The 20043-nt window shown below is 41.9% G+C and overlaps 1 protein-coding gene across 1 annotated transcript in view; it reads left to right on the plus strand.

Moving 5' to 3' along the window:
• Positions 1-869: 869 nt before the first annotated feature.
• LOC104945344 (syntaxin-binding protein 5-like) overlaps positions 870-20043 on the plus strand; it is a gene marked incomplete at its 3' end in the record, with an annotated part of 33395 nt that continues 14221 nt past the window's right edge. The window contains exons 1-2 of the mRNA XM_010770995.1: positions 870-1441; positions 3480-3577. Coding sequence (XP_010769297.1) covers positions 1304-1441; positions 3480-3577 — 236 coding nt within the window. The remainder of the gene's footprint in view (positions 1442-3479; positions 3578-20043) is intronic.

Below are 20043 nucleotides of genomic sequence, written 5' to 3' on the forward strand. Positions count from 1 at the left end.
TGATGTGTTCAGGTCCTGTCAGGGGAAACACGGGAGGCCTATCCCAAATGCATCCTGCCTGAGTAGCTCTTCACTATGAAGTGTTTCTTCCGCATGAAGTCACACTTGCAGTTGCAGCTGCAGAGGGTTCTTCTCCATATTAAGAGGAAGGCATGAATAACAGGTAAGCTGTGGGACTCCTCATGGAAGGAAACAGACATCACCATGGATACTGATAGATGCATTGCTTGCTCAGCTGTTGGCTTGTTTTATGCACTGTTTCCTGCTTAAGTCCCTAAATAATAAAACCAGCTCAGAGTGCTATACCCTACATCACATTTTGACACAAGTAAAAGTCGAGTCAAATGTAAAATGAATTCAGAGACAACATGGTGCTTATATTTCCCTTTTTTTTGTATCTCATCACATTTTCTTAGATTTTTCTCTGAGCCCATTATGACAAATATAGTGCATGGAAATGCAGCAGATTTATGCATGCTTCTCCAAAAGCCCAGTATGGAACAAAAAGCTTTTATTATCCACTTCCTCTATTCACTATGGTTTGTGATGGCCTTTTAATATGTCGAACCTTCCACTCAAACACATAAACAGAGGCAGACTGGTGACCGTGTGGAAAGAATGGGACTGAGTACCCGTCTGTCTGCTCGTCTGTCTCCACAGACACTCACAGCGCCGCAGCATCCCAACATCACCAGGTGCAGTGGAGCAAAGCCTACTACAGTGTGCGTGCGAGAGAGAGGGGAGGGGGTGTTATCGCTGGGCGCAGATGAAAGGAGGAGGAGAGAGAGAGAGAAGGAGAAAGAGGGAGGGGGCTGGCAAGGTGGCGGGATTTGTGTTGAAGCTTGTGCTCTGTCAGACATGCGCAAGAGCGTCAGCAGCAGCAGCACCAACACCACCGCTGCGCTGCGTTTCCGCCTTGGCTGAGCGGCGCACACAGCCGAGAGGGGAGGGGAGGGAAGCCGAGAAGAAGAGCCACCGAGACGCAGTGGGGCACAGCACGGACTGCGAGCAAATCACATCGACGCACCGACATCCCAGCTGCCGAATTTGAACGTCAAGAAGCGACCTGTGCGCTGCGCGCCGAAGCCTTCCAGCATGGAGACTGCGTTAAAAAAAGAGCACTAAAATGTGAGATTTACAGAGGAAATCAGAAGAGAGAGAGAGATAGAGCGAGCGAGCCAGTGTGTGAGAGAGAGAGAGAGAGAGAGAGAGAGAGAGAGAGTGTGAGATAGAGAGCGAGCGAAAGTGGCTATCCCCTTTATCTTTTGCGGGTGATCTCAATTCTGTGCGCTGCAGTCTGAAAATGAAGAAGTTCAACATCAGGAAGGTGCTGGACGGCTTGAAAGAGGTTTCCTCCTCCACCCCGTCTGTCCAAGTGGGGCCACAGGAGAACCATCTGATCCAGGAGACCCTCCAGTCCGACCACTTCCAGCTCTGCAAGGTGGGCGAGCCTAATAGTTTTATTATAATGATGGTTTCATACCAGTTAGCCCGTTTGGCATGCATATTCTGAGAAATAATATTCAGTTTGTAGCCTGCTCCGCGTATCCCATCATAGGATACAGCAGGTGCAAGTGAGATCCACACAATTAATTAATCAATCAGCTTCAATTATTGCTCTTTAGTCTAAATTACAAAGAGCCTCTACTGATTGCATGTTAACTAGCATTTTGCCATTAATCCAGTTTAGAAATATAATCATTCAATCGCTATGTGCTTGTCCAAGCCATGTTACGTAGCCTGCAACGTACCAACAATGCGCATACTGTATGGCGAATGCGCTCTGACGATAGGACAATAAACCTTAGTAAGTTCCTGAATGGATTCATATATTGGTCCTGTAATGCACGCGGATGATTCTCAAGCACTATATTCTCATTATGTAAATACAGCCCATCATTCTGTGAAAATACCATCGTGTGCTGTATGTGTGCTTGGCATGAACTGTCATATGAGGGGTTGGGCCAAACTGATTCCCTCTTGCATAATCTGCTGCGTTTGGATTAGCAAAACGGTGGTTTTCTGGTTAATGTGTATGCATGTTACTGTGTGTCATCCCCTCGTTTTCTTTTATTCGCAGTGTCTCTTACCCCCACCTCTCTCCTCTCACACCCCTCTCTCCCATGGCCCCCCATACACACACTCACTTCTATACCCCCAGCCTCATTGATCCATTGGGCACTGGGCGCCTGATGTTAGTGCGGGCCTGTGTTTGAAGAATACAATTTACATACACATATGCTATATTTCCCCATGTGTTATTGATTTTCCCCACATGCACAATCGTACCTGGCCTGTGTGTGGATACATTTGTATAGGTTTTTTGTTATATTAGGGAATTGTAGGTCTCAATGGCTTCTTTATGCTGTTGTTTTTCTCATGGGAGATGACATTTAAAACACCTGTTCTGTAAACTACCATAGTCCATTGGCCTTGATAGGCTTCATCCTATTTTACATGGCAGAGTCTTTGTGTACATCCAGAACTCAGCGTCATGGAAGAATAATGTGATCTTTGACCTTGTATTTTTGAAAGACACAACCATCCAAACACCAACATAAGCTCAGTCAAGGGAGGTTTAACTTTTTACAACTGCAATCATCTCAACATTTGTGAAAAGTATAACATTAGAGTGCCCGAAGTAATAACTAGGACACATAATCTAGAGTCAAGTCAACACACTCCAGGGCTTAGGGGATATTGTGTTTGGAAAAGACTAGCTCAGAGATTGGAGGTTTGATAGACGCTGATCCACAGCTTGGCTTCTGATGGAAGTCTCTTTTAAACAACACTCCATCATCCCTCCTGCACCGTGGATGTCTGTCTGGACAGAAACCCTCTGTAATGTTTCTCTGCGGAGTAGGCAGGTGTCTCTGCTGCACGAGTGCTTCTTATGTAACATCCTTTAGCCTTCTGCCGCTAAGCAAACAAATCCAACAGCCCACCACCAGCTGACTGATGCCATAAAGCTTCAGTGAAACACACAAACATATACAAGGTGGACAAAGAAACAGAAACACCGTGTGATACGATTCACTTCAATGAAAGGCCCTGCAAAATATCAAAACCAAGCGCTCCTTATTGGCATGCTTCCTGTCTTTATTTCCAGACTTCAGATTCATCACGACTTCATCCGGGAGGCAGTGAGAGAAGGAAAACTAGATAAAAAGGGTGAAAGAGAAGAAATCTCAAAATAGGCCCATGATTATAAAAGGATCCTAAATAGCGAAGCAAAATACCAGCTATCATGAAAAACAGAGGAACAGTGCATAGAAAGAGCATTTGTTCCTATTTAATTGTATGCCTTCCCATTCTAATTTCAAGCTTTATATTTCTGCTTCATAACACTTATTACATCCATCTGGGACATTTGTTTACCAAAATCATTTGTGTGATATCCTTTGACAAAACAACACCCCTACTGTGAAATGCAAATTGATAACACTTTCTCTTTTTTCATCTTTTTGCACTTCTCTCAGACTGTCCGTCATGGCTTCCCCTACCAGCCGTCGTCCATGGCTTTCGACCCCGTGCAGAAGATACTGGCCATCGGCACCCAGAGTGGGGCGCTCAGATTGTATCCTTTCACTTATCATTGTCAATGGTATAACCTACGGTGGCCTGTGGCAGTCCCGTTTGGTTCCCTGCATCCATGGAAGGCAGCAGGTAAGTGAACTGATGTTTGATCTGTCAGATGCCGATGTATATTGGTTTGGTAAGATAATGCTTAAACCACCAAGTAGTAGCTTGAATCAGCATCCCTTGAATCCCATATTTTAGATTCTTTTACTGAAGAAATGTCTTTGAGTAATCCACATTTAAACACATAGTCAAGTATGTGCTGCAATTCATCTGAAGAAGCAATGGCTTGAGGTAGTTTGCGTCATCTTCCTTGCAATATGAGGACATTTACACAAACAGGGACAACAGCTTGTGGTGAAAAGGCACCCCGGGGAGTCGTATAGCTTCAGAGAGCGCCTGCAAGCTTGCATGTGTCAGGCTGCTTTTACAGGTCCTCCATGTGTTCTCATGCCTGTCCGACAGCCTTTGCCAGCTCATTACGGTGTGATGAAGAGCTGTCCACCTGGCTGTCCCTTGTTCCCACCTGCTGGCAGCTAGTGCTGTGACACAGTACCTGCACTGGAGATGTGAGGATAAAAACAGAGAAACTCACAGGTAGAGGAGAGTGAGAATTGAGTCCACAGAGCCACCAGTGTTCAGTCCATGCACCTCTTTTAGTATGTTTTCTGAGTGAGGGAGACTGAAGAGATAACGATGGATCACTTTTTTTGTGGAGATGATGTTCCTAAAGATTTGCTGCCCCTCTGCTTTGGATAAAGACATTCTGTTAGTGGTACACATGTATTAGAAGATTGGAGATGAAATCCCTCCTCTGGTAGAAGTATTATCTTAGGGCTGATAGAGGAATTGGTGAAAAAGCTTAATGGGGCTTATGTCTTGCTGGCTGGTACATTACTCCTCTGAGCTCCAGCCTGGGTAAACTCTGTATAAGAAGGAAGCTTTACTTGTGATGTAGAAGAAGCCTCTGACCAATCAGCTTGGACATCATGAACACTATCCGGAGTTTGGCTGAAATTATCTTGTCAGATTGTTCCTTCTGGCTGAAACGGGTCACTTTGAAATTGAATAAACAGATGAATCTCTTGTGTTTGAGTGATGTGGATCAGATAGTCTTATCAGAGTCACATGAAGGTGAATTGGGAGTCATCCATCTATTCTTCTGTTCTCTTTCTTCCTCTCGTTTGCTGTTTAGTCAGCCCTGCCTCTTTATCTGATGACGATGATACCAGCATGGCATACTGTAGATGAAGGGGGCGTAGTTGAGATTTCACAATACCTTTTTCTTACATTGCTATGCTGCTGCATGTGGGTTTTTCTGATGTATTTTAGTATAACAGGCTGCTGTTTTGTGAGAGACATCCTTGGACTCCTGCGCTGATACACATCTATGTCCTGGAGGTCATTATTTTTGGCAACTCGCGGCTATCAGTGTCCGTGCGTTTGTGTGTATGTGTGTTTGAGTGCCTGGCTGGCCTACCAGGACATTTGGCTGCACCCCTCTCCAATGGAGGATTACAGGAAGTGGCAGATCAAGGGCCTCAGCCTGGCAGCGTGGCAAAGGACTGAGAATTACTGCAGGAACAGGAGGTGTGTGTGTGGATGCGTGCCTGCATGGAAGTGAATGTGTGTGTACATGTCTGAATCCTCCGAGGGGACGGCTGATCCCTCTTGCCATAAAGCCAATCACTTCTGTGATCCCCCAAAACTGTGCGGTGTTTGATGCTGGCCGCTGACGCTGCTGCTGCTTCCACTGTCCAGCTGGGAGGATGACAATGTCCCCTTTGGTATTTTCTGTCGGAGGGGAAGAGGGTAGTAGAGGAAGATGTTGGTGGAGAAACAGGATAGAGGAGGTGGAATAGATTGGAAAGAGTGAGAGAAGCAGGCTATCCCCCTGTTTCAAGATCTAATGCCCGAGAATAGAATCCTTATTGATCTGTGTGTGGTAATGCACTGAGACAGATATGCCCAAGTGCACACAGTGCTGTCAATTGTTTTCTGTACAATTTCTTAGCAGAGAAAATAAGTTGTGAGCATTTGGAAAACAGGTTTCGCTGTGCAAGCAGTGCAGGGATATTAGCCATTCATCGGATTAGCAGTGTCGTTTAAAAAATAAGCAGAATTGCTGTGTTTGAAAATGCTGAATTATAAAAGCCTCTTTTGGTTTAGAGTGTTTAGACAAGGTGTTTTTGAGCAGCAGAACTGCAAAAAAGGGAACCTTCTTTACTTCATTTATTTCTTGACCACACTGAACTACATTTGTTGCACTGATGCCACATATCACTGTATCTAATATGGCTCAAACCCAACACATATGGCCAGTACTTAAATGGCATTTCTGTTAAACAACACCAGTACAGGGTTGTTGACACACAGCATTGACATCATAAATCCAGTGACAGCTCACAAAAAAGGTGGGGCTAATTGAACATAATGACCCACATCCGATTATCAACAAAGTGAGGATATAATGAACTCTCATCAGAGCTATAGATAATGTTGTTAATATTGATCAGCCTCTGGACAGATTAGGCAGTATGTTTGGGTTAATGTCATCTTTCTGAGGAGAAATGATTGTATAATTGTAAAATTAAAGAAAAGACTCTGCCACAATAAAATAAAAATAAAATAGGGGGAATTATAAACAGAGTTATTAACCTGTTAGGCTGGGTTTAACTTATCTTATGGCAATGTTTTTTGAATTTTCCAATAATACCCAGATATTTCCAATTTAGCTTTTTCAGTCTCTGGACAGAATAAATCAAAGACATAAACAAGACCTTTTTTTCAATAGAAAAAACTCACCACCCTCGATAATTGAAAGTTATACTCTGCTGATCCAGTTTGTTTGTTAAAGGCAAGCCTAATGTGGGTGGAAATCGCAAACTTTTCCAGAGCACTGTGAAATGAGAGATTCTGTCACTCTGACAGAAAACAAGGGGCAGGGGCCTTATTGGATGCTTTTTCAGCTTACCGCCATCAACCGAGAGACATTTGTATCTGTACAGATTTGTGTTTGTGTGTGTGTGTTGCTGGGTGGTCTGCAGCTGTGTGTGTAACAATGTGGCGGCTCATCTCTGCGGAGAGGCGGCTCTTTACTGGTGGTGGCCAGGAGAGATGGCAGCACTATAACTCAGAGACTCCCTGTGAGCCGGCAATTGATCAAATTGTCACTCCATGCTCTGGCAGATTATCTCATCGGCAGGCGCAGGACATCATAGGACTCACAAATACAAATGGGGGCACAAACACACACAGTCACACACTTATCAGACATTTGGAGGTGGCAGAGGTAACACACATTTCTGCTACACAGCATGTGATGTGAGATGATTTATACCAATGTTAGTGGATGTGCAAAAGCAAATACTGACGTACACAGGGGGCAAACGTTTGCACATGCAGGCGGACAGTGATTCACATATGTTTGCAGAGAAAACGTTGTTCCTACGCATTCACACACACACACACACACACACACACACACACACACACACACACACACACACACACACACACACACACACAGGCTTTGCAGTAACTGCTGAGACGGGCAGTGGCTCTGTGCAGCATTTGGTTGTAGCACAGATTGACTATGACATATCTCCATCATTAATCTTCCCTCTGATTCACTCAAAGTCTGCTGCCCTCCCATCTTTGTCTCTAGTCAGAGGAGAAGCTCACTGAGAATCAGTTCTCTGACTGGTCTTCTGAATGGGAATCATTTTAAAGTGTTGAAATAGAAATTGTAGCTCAGCACTAGATGTTAGAAATTCATCGGTACAGTATGTACAAATGAAAGTGCGAGATTGTATCTTGCAATCTCTGCACAGAGCTTCACAGTGTGTGTGCATGCATTTTTCCCTTTGTTAACAAACTTAGATGGGAATTTCAATGTATGTTAGAAATCCCTTAAGGATTACAATGTGATATAAGCTCTTGTTTCACACGGTAGTTCACATATGCCTCTTACAGAACACTGACTGCATTTCATGTATATATCTGTGTGATTGTGGTAATGTTTTTCGATTGTAATCAGCGATTACAAAGAGGCTTTTTATCTGCATGTATTCAGCATCTACAGAGACAGAGGGATAGCAAATGGTAAAAAAGCGTTTGCTCCCTTTCCAGATTATTGCTTAAAGTGTGTGGGAGCTTCTTTTCAGGTCACAGATCATTTGTGTATTCATTTATTCTTCTATCTGTTTTGTTGCATCTTTATTTTCCTTCTCATTTTTGCTCTGTCCTCATTGGGGTTGACAGTTTCGAGCTAACTCTTCTAGATGGCTCTCCATAGTGCAGACTAGGCCTGAGGTTGTGTGTTTGTGTCTGTGTTCTGTTATGCAATGTGCTGGAGCTTGACGCGGCAAAGATGAGGCTGACTGAAACGGCAACAGTCTCATCAGAGGAGTTTAACTGCTTCTTCAGCCACTGTGTTACATATCGCATGTTGTATGTGTTACACGTGTGATCAATACGCTTACCATTTACAAGTAGCAATGTTGCATCTCTGCCCGTGGTGATTTTAAGGAACTCATTACTGTCTTCCCTGAGTCAGTGGTTGGCAGTTTAGCTACAGTAGCAGCAGCATATGGAAGATGAAGAGAGGTCTCGAACAAAATCGACTCGGATTAGAATCTTATCCTAGTTGACCTCATTTTAGTTTTCACACAGTTAGGAAAGAAAAAGACGAGATAATGGAAATGAAAGTCATCTAATGGCGTCTGATGAAAAAGTTTAATTGCGCGTGCGTTCGAAGAGCTTCCGGTGGGGTTGGAAGAGTCGACTTGTGTCTGCCAGATGGCATTTAAAAAAATTGTTAAAAGTAGAGTCCCTGGTGAGGTCACCAGGGAGCTGCGAGATGTGGCTTTCATGTCAGTTCAGTGCACATCAACTTTACACCATAACTGGAACACAGTATGTGCGTGCGGGCCTGTTCCCTGTATTGAAGTACTCTTAATCAAAGACCCCTTGTGTACCGTGTTTCATCTTTCATGCCCTCCAAAAAGCACTCAGCTTCCTCTGTTCTATCGGTTCTTAGAAATGGAAAAACAAATGTTGCTGCATCAGAGCCACAACAATATAGCTCCTGTCTCTCTCTGTCCAATATCCTGACAGTGTGTCCTGCTTAAGCCCTTTAGCCCTGACAAGCCCAGAATAGGATGCAGGTTTAGGATGATTAAAGTTTTGCTGCCATTTTGCTTCACTTCAATAATTTAGTGTACATTTAACTTCGGCTTTTACTTTATCTGTTCCTGCTCCTGTCTTGACAGAAGTTTCAGTCATGCGTGAGAATGTCTGCATGTTCAAGAGAGACGGAAGACTTTGAAGGTTAGTTATGTTAACAGTTAACACTTCACTAATGAAAACATGCACAAACCCACAAAACCCATCCATGCGCACATACACGGAGCATTTTCATTCTCCAGTGGGTCATCACAAATCAGGAAGCCATGTGATATTTTTCAATGTTATTAGAGGACAACAAATGTTGTTGACCTGGAGAAAGCTTGGGCTGTTGGGGATGAATACTAAAGTCTGGAACATTGTGTGATTTTGTTCTCGTTATGTTTTATTTGTAAATTATGATCATCCATTAACAAGAGATTACTTTAACATTGATCAAACTTTGATACAGGAGGAAAGAATTAAGGCACAGAGGGTTCCTCAATAAGTTCATGGTTCTGCATACAAAAATAATAGAAAGCAAGCTTTAGAGTAGTGTTTGTGTGTGTGGACATGCGTGTTGCTGCCTGAGAGGTTACCAACCTGCGCACTAATTATTCCCAACAGACGGCAGGCAACGCTTGAACGGCTCATCGTAAACACACAGTGGGTCATGTGGGCTGGAGAGAATACATGGGTTCAGATCTGTACACATGCACTCAGAGGAGGGGGGCGTAGCTACTGTACTGGCTGATGGTCAGCTGATTGCTTATGGACGAGTCTAGCTACAATGTTTTCACCAGGCTAATTATATAGGGTGCGCTGCTCGGGGATTGCTTGTCATAATGTTTTGAAGCGCTAATTGGATGGCATTACGTGAAAGTAAACAGAACATATCTAAGAATCACTTTCAAACTTCACATCAAACCCGATGATGGGTGCTGCAGTTCTGTAGGCATCGTTTGTCTTGCAGATAAAAGTAGTTGAGAACTGTTAGACTTTGAAAGGCAGTGTTCAATTTGGCAGCGCAGATTAGGAAATTAGTCCAATCTGCTTGTTACAGATGATGGTGACACAACCAGCTGTGATTGGCAGCCAAATTTAAATGAGTTTCCATGAAAATGGCTCCAGAGTATATTTATATAATTTTACAGATTACAACAATCTTATTTTCATAGATTTGGCCATCAAACTTATTTGTTATAATAACTCAATGTTATTTGATGTAATCTTAGCACTTAGTGATATAGCTAAAAATAATTCTGACAGGGCAAGGAACCAGAGCAGTGTATGAGAAAGTCAAAAAAGCAAAAGTATGCCAAAAGTTGCTTATTGTTGGAAGACAGAATTGTTGACATTATTTTCAGGCAACACATAAATGGCTTGGCTAGCTATGTAAGAAGATTGCATCGACACATTTTGACTGAAAAGCTTTGACTTGGCTTTTTTTAATTCTTTAACAGTTGTAGGACTAAGCTTAAAGCTATCTGGCAATATGGCTTTATTGATGCCATGGTTATAACCTGTGTGACAATATGACTGTTTCTTTCTGGTGATGGGGAGGATTCTACAACTAATCCGTGAGTTTATCCTCATGTCATCATTTCTTGTGTAGTGTTCTTGAAATCAAAAGTGTTGCACCCCTCGACCTTGCAGATGGTGACAACCAGGAACACAAAGTGATGTCAGCCCGGCTGTGATTTACGACGAGGATTTACTTCACTCAACTGCTTTTTCAGCACAGCTGGGGTCACTTGTGTGCACCATGTACCTGCTGTATTGATTTGCACTCATATTAGTCCTGGTCGATAGAATTCTCTATCGTACCAGCAAAGGCTTTGACCACTGCACAGTCTCCATACCACAGAGGTCTCTCGTCATCAAGACTCACGTTTCCAAAGTAAATGAGCATGTGCACTGTATTGGATTGGTTTGGTGTCAGTGAGCACAGCATCTGACTCAGGATCTATGGTATGTGCACTGTACATCAGCACATGGTAACACTATACTTCCTATTGATTTCAAATTGTGGTTCATTTGTAAGTCTGAGGCTTTCATTATCATGATACACTTTGGGGATATCTCCAAGGATTAAAAGCTTGCTAAAATTATATTAACAGCTATTTATTTCCAGCTGAAACAAATGATCCAGGTTGCCCTTTGTCTATAAATAAGACGGTGTAGTTGTTGTCTTGCCCTGAGCAGATTACCGCATGTTCTGATGGCTCTCTCCTGTCCAGTTATGTAAATATCGCTTCATCATGCACGCTGTAAATCTCAGCGTCTCAGTGAAATGTCGCTGTCATTGATCAAATCATAAATGACAGCGACAGAGAACTCACCGCATGAGATTAATTTAAATGCGTTTTGGGGTTGAATGAGAGTGGGATGTCTTTGAATCACCTTCAGTATCTGGTCCATAAGCATGCGTTCGTCTCCAGATCCGGGACTGAAGCTTTCTGTGTTTTATGCTGTCTAGAAAATAAATGGATATACAAAGTAAGAAGGTTGATTTATGTATGAAAACTGAATAACTGTGTCCGTTTATTCTCAAGGTGACCTAACCTAACTTAAAGGCTTTTTTGCTTGACTGCAGGAGAATACTACATTTGATTAGTTACAAAAAAGGAAATATATTTTCAAGTGGTGTTTTTCTGTTGTTGTTAGTTAAACTATTAACATTAGTTGATGGCTGACACTTGGGGTTTTTGCTTGAGGTGTGGAAGTGTGACAAGGTCGGGTCTATCCGTCTGGCAGTGTCTCTAAGGAGCTTGTACAGGGACTGGCTTTTCGAATGCAGTGAAGCACAAAGATTTTGTCATCTCGCTTTTTCTCACTACCCTTCATGCGACCTCCAGGTCTCTGCAGGGCCAAACTGTGAAACGACTGTGAAGCATTCCTCCCTCCTCTATTCTTCCTCTTACTAATATACCGTTGTACCCCATGCTGATATAAAAGAAAAATCATTTTTTAAATTCACATTCCCAGGGATATAATTGTTTAGTTGTTTTATGATTGTAGGATTTTTCTAATGGGATTTCCTTATTCTCTGTGCTCCTGGTCCCCCTGCTGATTCTCTGCAGCTCATTACTTTTGTGGAGCTGCTGTAGGTAATCTTCCACTCTATCTCAGGAGGCTCTGCTCCCTCCCCATTTTAACGTTTTATAAGTTTTTCTATCAATTGTTTTTGTAACCTTCCACTCCGCACATTACATTAAATTAGGCTATGTGTGTTTTAATGTTAGCCACATGCACTTCATGCCCAAAAAAGATAAATAAATGATAATGAATTGGCAAACATGATCTTTTATACAACACATAGAGCAGGGGTATTAATATGACCCTCATCTTTGTCTGATAAAGCATCACTGAGGGTTTCTTTTTTGTTTCTAAATGCACAAATGTATGCAGTGAGGTGTGCCAATGTCTAATCAGATCATCTAGGCCATACATGTAGGGGTACTTATAGTGCAGCTGTTAGGATGTGAACATGATGCTCTCAGTAGATACGGTGAGCATAATGAATTGAGCAATGGCTGCGTATCCATGAGCATACTGCTTACAGCATGCTGCTTGAAGAGATAACAGCAAACCCACATTGGCTTTTGAAGCTGACTCCTCCCATTGGCTAGCTTTTTGCCATGTCATTTAATCATGTTTTGTTCTCTTACCTCTGTTTGAATACTGCCTTCTCTACAAAGTATGTTCTTCTTATTCCTAAGATCCTGTCTGGAGTCATTTTAGGGCAATTTTACTTACTGTTTTAATCTTGAAAGAATAGATTCTAAAGTTAGAATAGTAACATATTGTCAAACCACACCTAACCATTCCTGTAAATGCAACAATGAAGAGGTCACTGTTGCCAAAATAAATGAAACATTTAATTTAGGTCTGTTTCAACCTAAAACACTCAATAACCAATAATACCATACCTTAAATAATATTCAAACTGGTGTCCATACTACAGGTTTATATTTGTTAATTGATCTTGTTTTTAAATATGGTTTCAAAGCTATTACGTGTGTTACAGATGTTCAATTCCTTTTCAAAATGGTTCCACAAATCAAACCTGAATCATGTACATTGACCAAGTGCAACAGGCCCTTTCTGAGCTGCTGTATGTTTGCAGTAAAACAGAGACTGTTCTGGTTTGAAGGCGTACAGACGACAAACCATGGGCTGTGTAAATGGTTGGTTATGACCTTACTAAAATCTAGGCACTCTGTCTCTGCCTGCTAGCTTCTCTATACACACACACACACACACACACACACACACACACACACACACACACACACACACACACACACACACACACACACACACACACACACACACACACACACACTTAGATGAATCTGGACACAAAGAGACACACACGGATGAGGAAAGAGAGAGAGGTTCCCAAGATACCAGACCTTGAAGAATTGCCTGTCACTGTGTGTGTGTGTGTGTGTGTTTGTTTGTGTGTATCAAGGCCCTTACGGACAGAGACAGAGCTTTATGTGATTTCACCTGCATACATACAGTAGTTCTAGATGTATTTGCACTCAGAAAGGTTCCACCAAAGCAAACCATCTGTTTTGACAGAAAGCACATTTTTCTATTGTTTAATTGTGTAAAAGTGTAAGTCCCAGACGTACTGTAGAATTACACAATTGTAATCTGACTGTTCTATTTCATGCTTTTTACCTTATTCGCTAAAGGCTAATTTCTACATACTCAACTAAACCAACTCCAGCTGGAGAGTATTAGTGTCTCTCAGCTGTAGCTAACAAGCTTACACTGCCAGTATGGCCATGTAGGAGAGTGTTGCTTATGGGCATGTTATGGTATACACAGTATAACTACATATGTTACTTTTTTTTAACTGCAATTCATTATCTCATGAAGAGACAAGTAATGCCTCTTTGCAGCACATACTGTAGTCCTTGTTGCACAATAAATGTCAGCTACTGTTTACGTGTGTACACCAGTCGGAAAAGGTGCTTTTGATATTTACCTTAAGATAATATTTGGCACAGTCACAGAAATATTTGCCACCCAGGTGGAAAAAGCTCTGAGATAGCATTTTAAAAGTAATCAAACACTGCCCTTCAGCCTGACCCCGCCCAAGTCCAGACCAACCTTTTCTTACAGATCTTTAATACGATGTTATTGAACTGAGTCAAGTCATCTTTTGTTTAAAATCTGTTGCATTACCAAACCAGACGATGGCATTTAGAGTTTTCACCAACATTGCTGAAATGACTAACATATGGTTAAATTCTTTATCTATTCTATGCTTTTTATAAAAACATCTCCAAACCCACTTGAGATTAACTACTCTTGAAAGCTATTGCAGTATAGTCTAAACTATTATATAACCATTAGATCACATGGCTACTTGCATGTTCAATGTGTTGGTCGCAGTGTTAAAACCACTGAGGATCAACCAACTCTGCCATTCCCTTGAGCTCTGTGGAGCTTAATAGTATGTTTTTCTAGATTTCTGGCTCCCAGCATTGTTCTTTTGGTTCATGCTCACCTTTCTTATTACCTTCTCAACTGAACCAGGCAGTTCTTGACTGCGAAAGAAAGCTATTATAAACCAACTTTCTTGCCCTAAACTGCAGACAGATAAAGTTTGCTACTAGTCGATGAATATAGGTTGTTATACAATGATAATTCTTTGAGAAGTTTTTGACGTATACTCATACGCAGTGATGCTTGAATCAGCTTCAGCTATAAGTCGTGTGTCTGATGGGCTGACCAAGCAAATGAAACATTTTTGTTTAGTACAGCTTTGGTCACGAATCACTCTGAGATCTGCCATTCACTTGTCTTCTTAACTGACAGCCAATCATGGGCCTGTACTTGCTGACAGTGATATCACAAACAAATGATTGGATAAAAAATAAATAATCAGGTTTGACATTTTTTTTTGGACGATGCTTGAGTAAAACCAATGTCACGGTCTGAAGGTTGCAGGTTGGAGCTGTGATTCTGCCCAGAATTTATCAGCACATTTGGCTATCAATAAGAGCTACGTGAATGTTGACGCTTGCCATCCTCCGCCCTGCTGGTATGTGATGATATGTATCCTCCTGTTGCTCCTCTGCAGGCTGCCCTTTCGTATGCACACATGTGTTGCATGGCGTGATGACTCAGGCTTTAATGCCACATGGCTGTTTTGCACCGAGCCCTCCCTGCTCCTCTGCTCTCAGCCGGTTGGTGTATATGATAGAGGCTAAGGCATATCAAAGTACCTATGAGTGTTCATGTCCATCATGTGTGGAACTTGACTCGCCGAGGGGCTGTTAGTGCTTTTCTGTCCGATTGAAGCAGAATGTCGATTATATTGTGAGATGTAGTAACAGCAGGGGAGGGGCAGGGTTGAAACAGTCATATCAGGACTTGAGGGGACAATTGGGGAGGATGGAGTACTAGGTATGTTTGTCCAGACACATCTCTATGGTTTATTGTGTCTGTTTGCTTTAGCAGCATCCAGAGACGGAGTTGGCAGACTCAGCGGGATTGATTTTTTTACAACACACCAAAGACTTTTAGAATCGAATCAACACTGCTGTGCAAATCTGCAAAAATCCCCAAAACTTAAAAGCGCTGCATATTTGTCCTTGGTTTGTCATTCAGTGCAGCACCAGTAGGTCTGAATACCTGAAGCTATAGGCGACAGGAGGAAAAGCAACAGGAAGAGTGGGGGGGATGAAATCACCGCAGACTGACGAAGTTGCTTCTAAGTTTAGAAAAGTGAAGAGGAGGAAGGGATAAGGAGATAGTGTGCTGTAGGAGTGTCTGCACATGGAGTGGAGCCAAAGTGCCCCAACCATTCAGCTCTGTGATTCAGAGCCCTGGTGTTGTGTGGGTAGGATTTGCTGAGATTGGAAGGGCAACGATTGACTCCTGGCCCACTTGTAATCAGACCGCTGTCCAGGAAGAAGCCACCACATGTTGGTTGTTGCCAGCTGTGTGAAAGCGACAAAGCGTAGGAGGCAGACCCCCCCCCCACCTCCCCCCCCTGTTTGCAATAAACCACATACAGCGCATCTTCACTTTATGCTTTTTACTTCTTTGATTCATAACAAGGACATCCTGTGTAGGAAAGGACAACCATGCAGCTTTTGCATCACCACTTTTATTCCAGTGATAAAGCTAATTTCTTTGATAAGCCAGAAGCCCTTGCCATGTCTCAAACATCAGCGGGGAGGGTGATGAACAGGCAGTGTGAGAGGTCTCAGCTAGCGACGCCACAACGCCCCCATTAAGCCTTGATTGGGGTCTATCGGTGTGATTTCTCTTCCTGTCTGGTGCTTGGCAACATTTTTGCTTTCACATTAGACGCGGGTGTAGATGATTGCTGATAACACGATGGGAGGACAACGGTGAGCGCATTAACCCTCGCTGGCACTGTCGCAGTCCTGTCCATATTACCATCAATAGCGATAACTGCTGTTAACCCTTTCACTGACAAGCAATTTACAGACATTACCACGAGGAATGGTTTTAGTGTAATTGGTTATACTTCTTTGGTTGTGTGTTTTTTTATTGTCTAATACTCTGACGACAGGTTTTAGGAGACATTTCACCTTGGTTGCTGGTAGGCAGTCCTCTGTGTACCAATCAGCAGCTGGCCCTGATGCTCATTTTTAGAAACTGTTGCTGCATTGCCATGAATTTTTAATGGCTGAGGCCATTGTAACAAGCTGTGTGTGTGTGTGTGTGCGCGTGTGTGTGTGAGCGCATTTACTGTGTACAGTATATCTGTTCATGGGGTTTGTACGTAACATATCTTGAGCTCCAGTTTGTGGACTGGAGCCAGGTAAGAAGCAGTTGTTTGCGGCTGACTGATTTTGTACGTGTGTGCGTGTGTGTGTGTGTACGTCTGTTCCAATTTGTGTTCCTACATTGTCTTGTTTGCTAACAGCGATATGGACACTAATATGATGCAACAGCTTTTCTCAGACTCACCCCCTGGATCATTTTGAATAAGACCTGTGGGGCTCACATTCCCAGAGGTCTCTCCATTAATGCTTCCATGACTCCTGTGCATCTACGCAAAAATGAATATGATGCTTTAAAAAGATTGTCCAAAATGGAACAAAAATAAGATTATAAACCCAGTGTCAGTTCACATTTGTGTTTTTTGTTGTGAAAAATATCCTCTACCGTTGCCTTGTTATACGTAGTATTATAAAAGTCATAGGACTATTTCAGGCTAAAAGAACTCATGTGCTCCATCATCTCAACCTTAAATAGCATGGCAAAAAATATGTATTGCATCTTTAATTAATCCAGATTATAAAGTGTTAGCCAGTTCATAGTGTGATCTCTTAATCCTCATCTATTTTAGTGATATGACTGCAGGGGGCAAATAGATTAGTTAAACTTCAAGGCAGTAGTATTTCTGAACTGTGTGGTCTCCTTTTGAAATACAGTTTGACTTGAGAAGTGGAATCCGGATTAAGATATCAGGTCACATGATTGTTTTCCCCCCACATATGATGTGCCCAAACAGCACCACTACTTAGAGATATTACATGTTTTACTTCAAAGGTGAATAGTTAAATACGAAGAGCAGAATGTCCTGAATATAAGCGTATTATCTCTGTCATGCAACTCTGCAAAGAATGCTGAAAAATGTACATAAAATGACATTTGTTAGTAAGCTCCATACAATTGCTTCTGTATCCTGTTTTGGAGATAATAGTTGCTTTAACTCATGTATATTTCAGTTGAATGACACAATCAATTTGTATAACTAATAGTCTTTTAAAATTAAATAGAAACATCTAAATATTGTTGTTCTGTTCCCGGAAAGCTACTGTATAGGTCAATTCTTCTTTTCATGGCACCAGAGGGATTTTGTGAAACATGATAAATTTGCCCCAAATTGAACTTTGACTTCAAGTTTTAAATAATGATACAAAACTGGGGGTGTTCAGTTAGAGAGAAGTGAGCTGACCAGACCTCGGAATCCTTCTCATCTCTGTTAGAGGCCCGCTCAAGGCAACATTAGCAGAGTCGAGTTGTTGGTCGGCATGTTGCATTGTGGGTAATAAAGGCTCCATGTATTGAATAGGAAGACAATTGTGTGGATTAAACAAAGACAATATATCTGATTCTCTTTTATCATGTTTTATAATCGTCCATTGTAAGCCCAACAGACGCTCTCGTTCAGTGGTTTTTGTTTGGAATATGTCATGTCGCATTACATTTGTTGTATTTACTGTATGTTCATCAATTTAAAGTGCATCTATGTAGGAGTAGGGCTGCTCGATTATGGCAAAAATCATAATCTCGATTATTTGGGTCAATAATTGAAATTGCGATTATTAATTGCGATTAGCCTATTCATTGACTTTGAAAACATCCATTTATTGGAGAAAAAAATGTCAACAGTAAGTTTTTAACAGAACTTTAAGTATAATTCAACTGAAAAACCAAAAAACCATAAATAAAAGTAATAATAATAATTAAAAAATAAAAGTTTTATCTCGATTACGTTGTTTTCGTAATCGTTGCTAGCCATAATCGTAATTGCGATTAAAATACGTTTAATTGAGCAGCCCTATGTAGGAGCAAATATTAGGTAAACCTTACAGTATTCTTATTTCGAATACAACAAACTGCTACATTATACATTTTTATGAAGTCCCCTTTTGTAGACATTAGTATTGATAATGTATGAGAAGAGAGGGGGAGACTGATAGATGCGGCGGATGAATATGTACACACTCAGACTACACACTCAGGTGAACACATCATCTTTTCAGAGGACAGAACCTGTGAGGTGCCAACACATAGGAGTCCCGCAGTTACTTGTCATGTGTGCCCACAGCTCACATGATGGGGTGGAGTTAAATGTTTGCTGAATATCAGCCGTCACGGTCGGACTACCTTGCAGGCATTCTGGAAGAGCGATGGAAAGAGCGGGAGGTGGAAATAAGAAGAGAGAGAGATCTGAAAGAGAGGAGATGGAGATAAACATGACTGAGATTGTAAGAGCGAGAGAGGCGGAGGGGCGACAGAGGGGATTAGTGGCAGAGCCAGGCAGACGCGCTTTCTTTTTCTTGCACTCTCTCTTTATTTCTCCCCTATGCACACTATAGGCACTTTGCCTGACATACAGTGAAAAAACAGAAAACATCCTGTCCCGTGTGCCCTCCATGTTGCATGACACATGTCTATAAACACACACAACACACACTCACAAGCAGGGACAACCCTCTCCTCTTATGTAACTGCCTTTGTGGCACTATGCACTCAGTGTAGACCCCTCCCACTGAAGGCCTGTATATAGTGTGTGATGAGATGATGTCTGTTTCTTCCCCATACTCTCTCTCCTATATCAACCTGTCTGTTATAATCCGCGACACTACAGAAATAACACACAAATATACACTGTGCTGCGTATGCGTGTCACACATTTTTACATTGCACAGATGGACCAGTGAGTCATCAAAGTGCTGTGGTTTAACGAAGTGCACGGTGTGTTTGTCTGTGTGAATGTATGTTCTTTTTATTAATCCTGTCATTCAGACAGAATGCCTTTCTTTCTGCAGCCCCAAATTACTAAATCCAATCTTATTCATCACCTCCTGCATTAATCCATCAGTCTCTCTGATCTCCACCCCTGGTCTGTCTCCCTGTCGTACTCCTATGCGACCATAAGAAACCAATAAAATCATTTCCACCATTAAAACATGCTAGTTCATATTTAAAGATGTGTATGTGCTGTATCTAAGGCAGATGACCTGTCTCTGATAATAATGTAGATAATCAAAGAATATTACTCCCTGTAGAAGGTCCTTAACACTTATGAAAATGTAGATATCGCCATGACCAATACTTCAGTTCATATTGAGCTACTTAAAAAACAAGAGGCCTGACTTCCATGAAATATAGGTGATTGTTTTATGGTTTCCTTAATCATTTCACCTCTAGTGGTACCGTTGGACCAACATTTCTTCTTGTACATGACTTAATATAAAAAAAACTAAAAATGAGGCCAGATCACATTTGCAGGACATTATTAGAGCCAGGATATATGCCAAATGAAAACATACAGAAGTTTGGCCAACAGATCCACGTTGCTCACAGTTCTGTCGGTACTACGTTGAGGGTTTGGGTTGGAGGACATGTTAAAAAGTTCAGTCTGCAGAGTCTTAAATGTTGTGCTGGGGGTGGACACATTTGCAAAATGTCCCATGTCTGCAAGGGGATAATGTTATTTACGTTATGAGAACCCTCACAGCTATTTAGGCGGGTTTAATTTGAACGTCATGTTTAAACGAAAAT

Source organism: Notothenia coriiceps, unplaced genomic scaffold (genome assembly GCF_000735185.1).
Source record: "Notothenia coriiceps isolate Sejong01 unplaced genomic scaffold, NC01 NC01_scaffold00009513, whole genome shotgun sequence".
Lineage (NCBI taxonomy): Eukaryota > Metazoa > Chordata > Actinopteri > Perciformes > Nototheniidae > Notothenia > Notothenia coriiceps.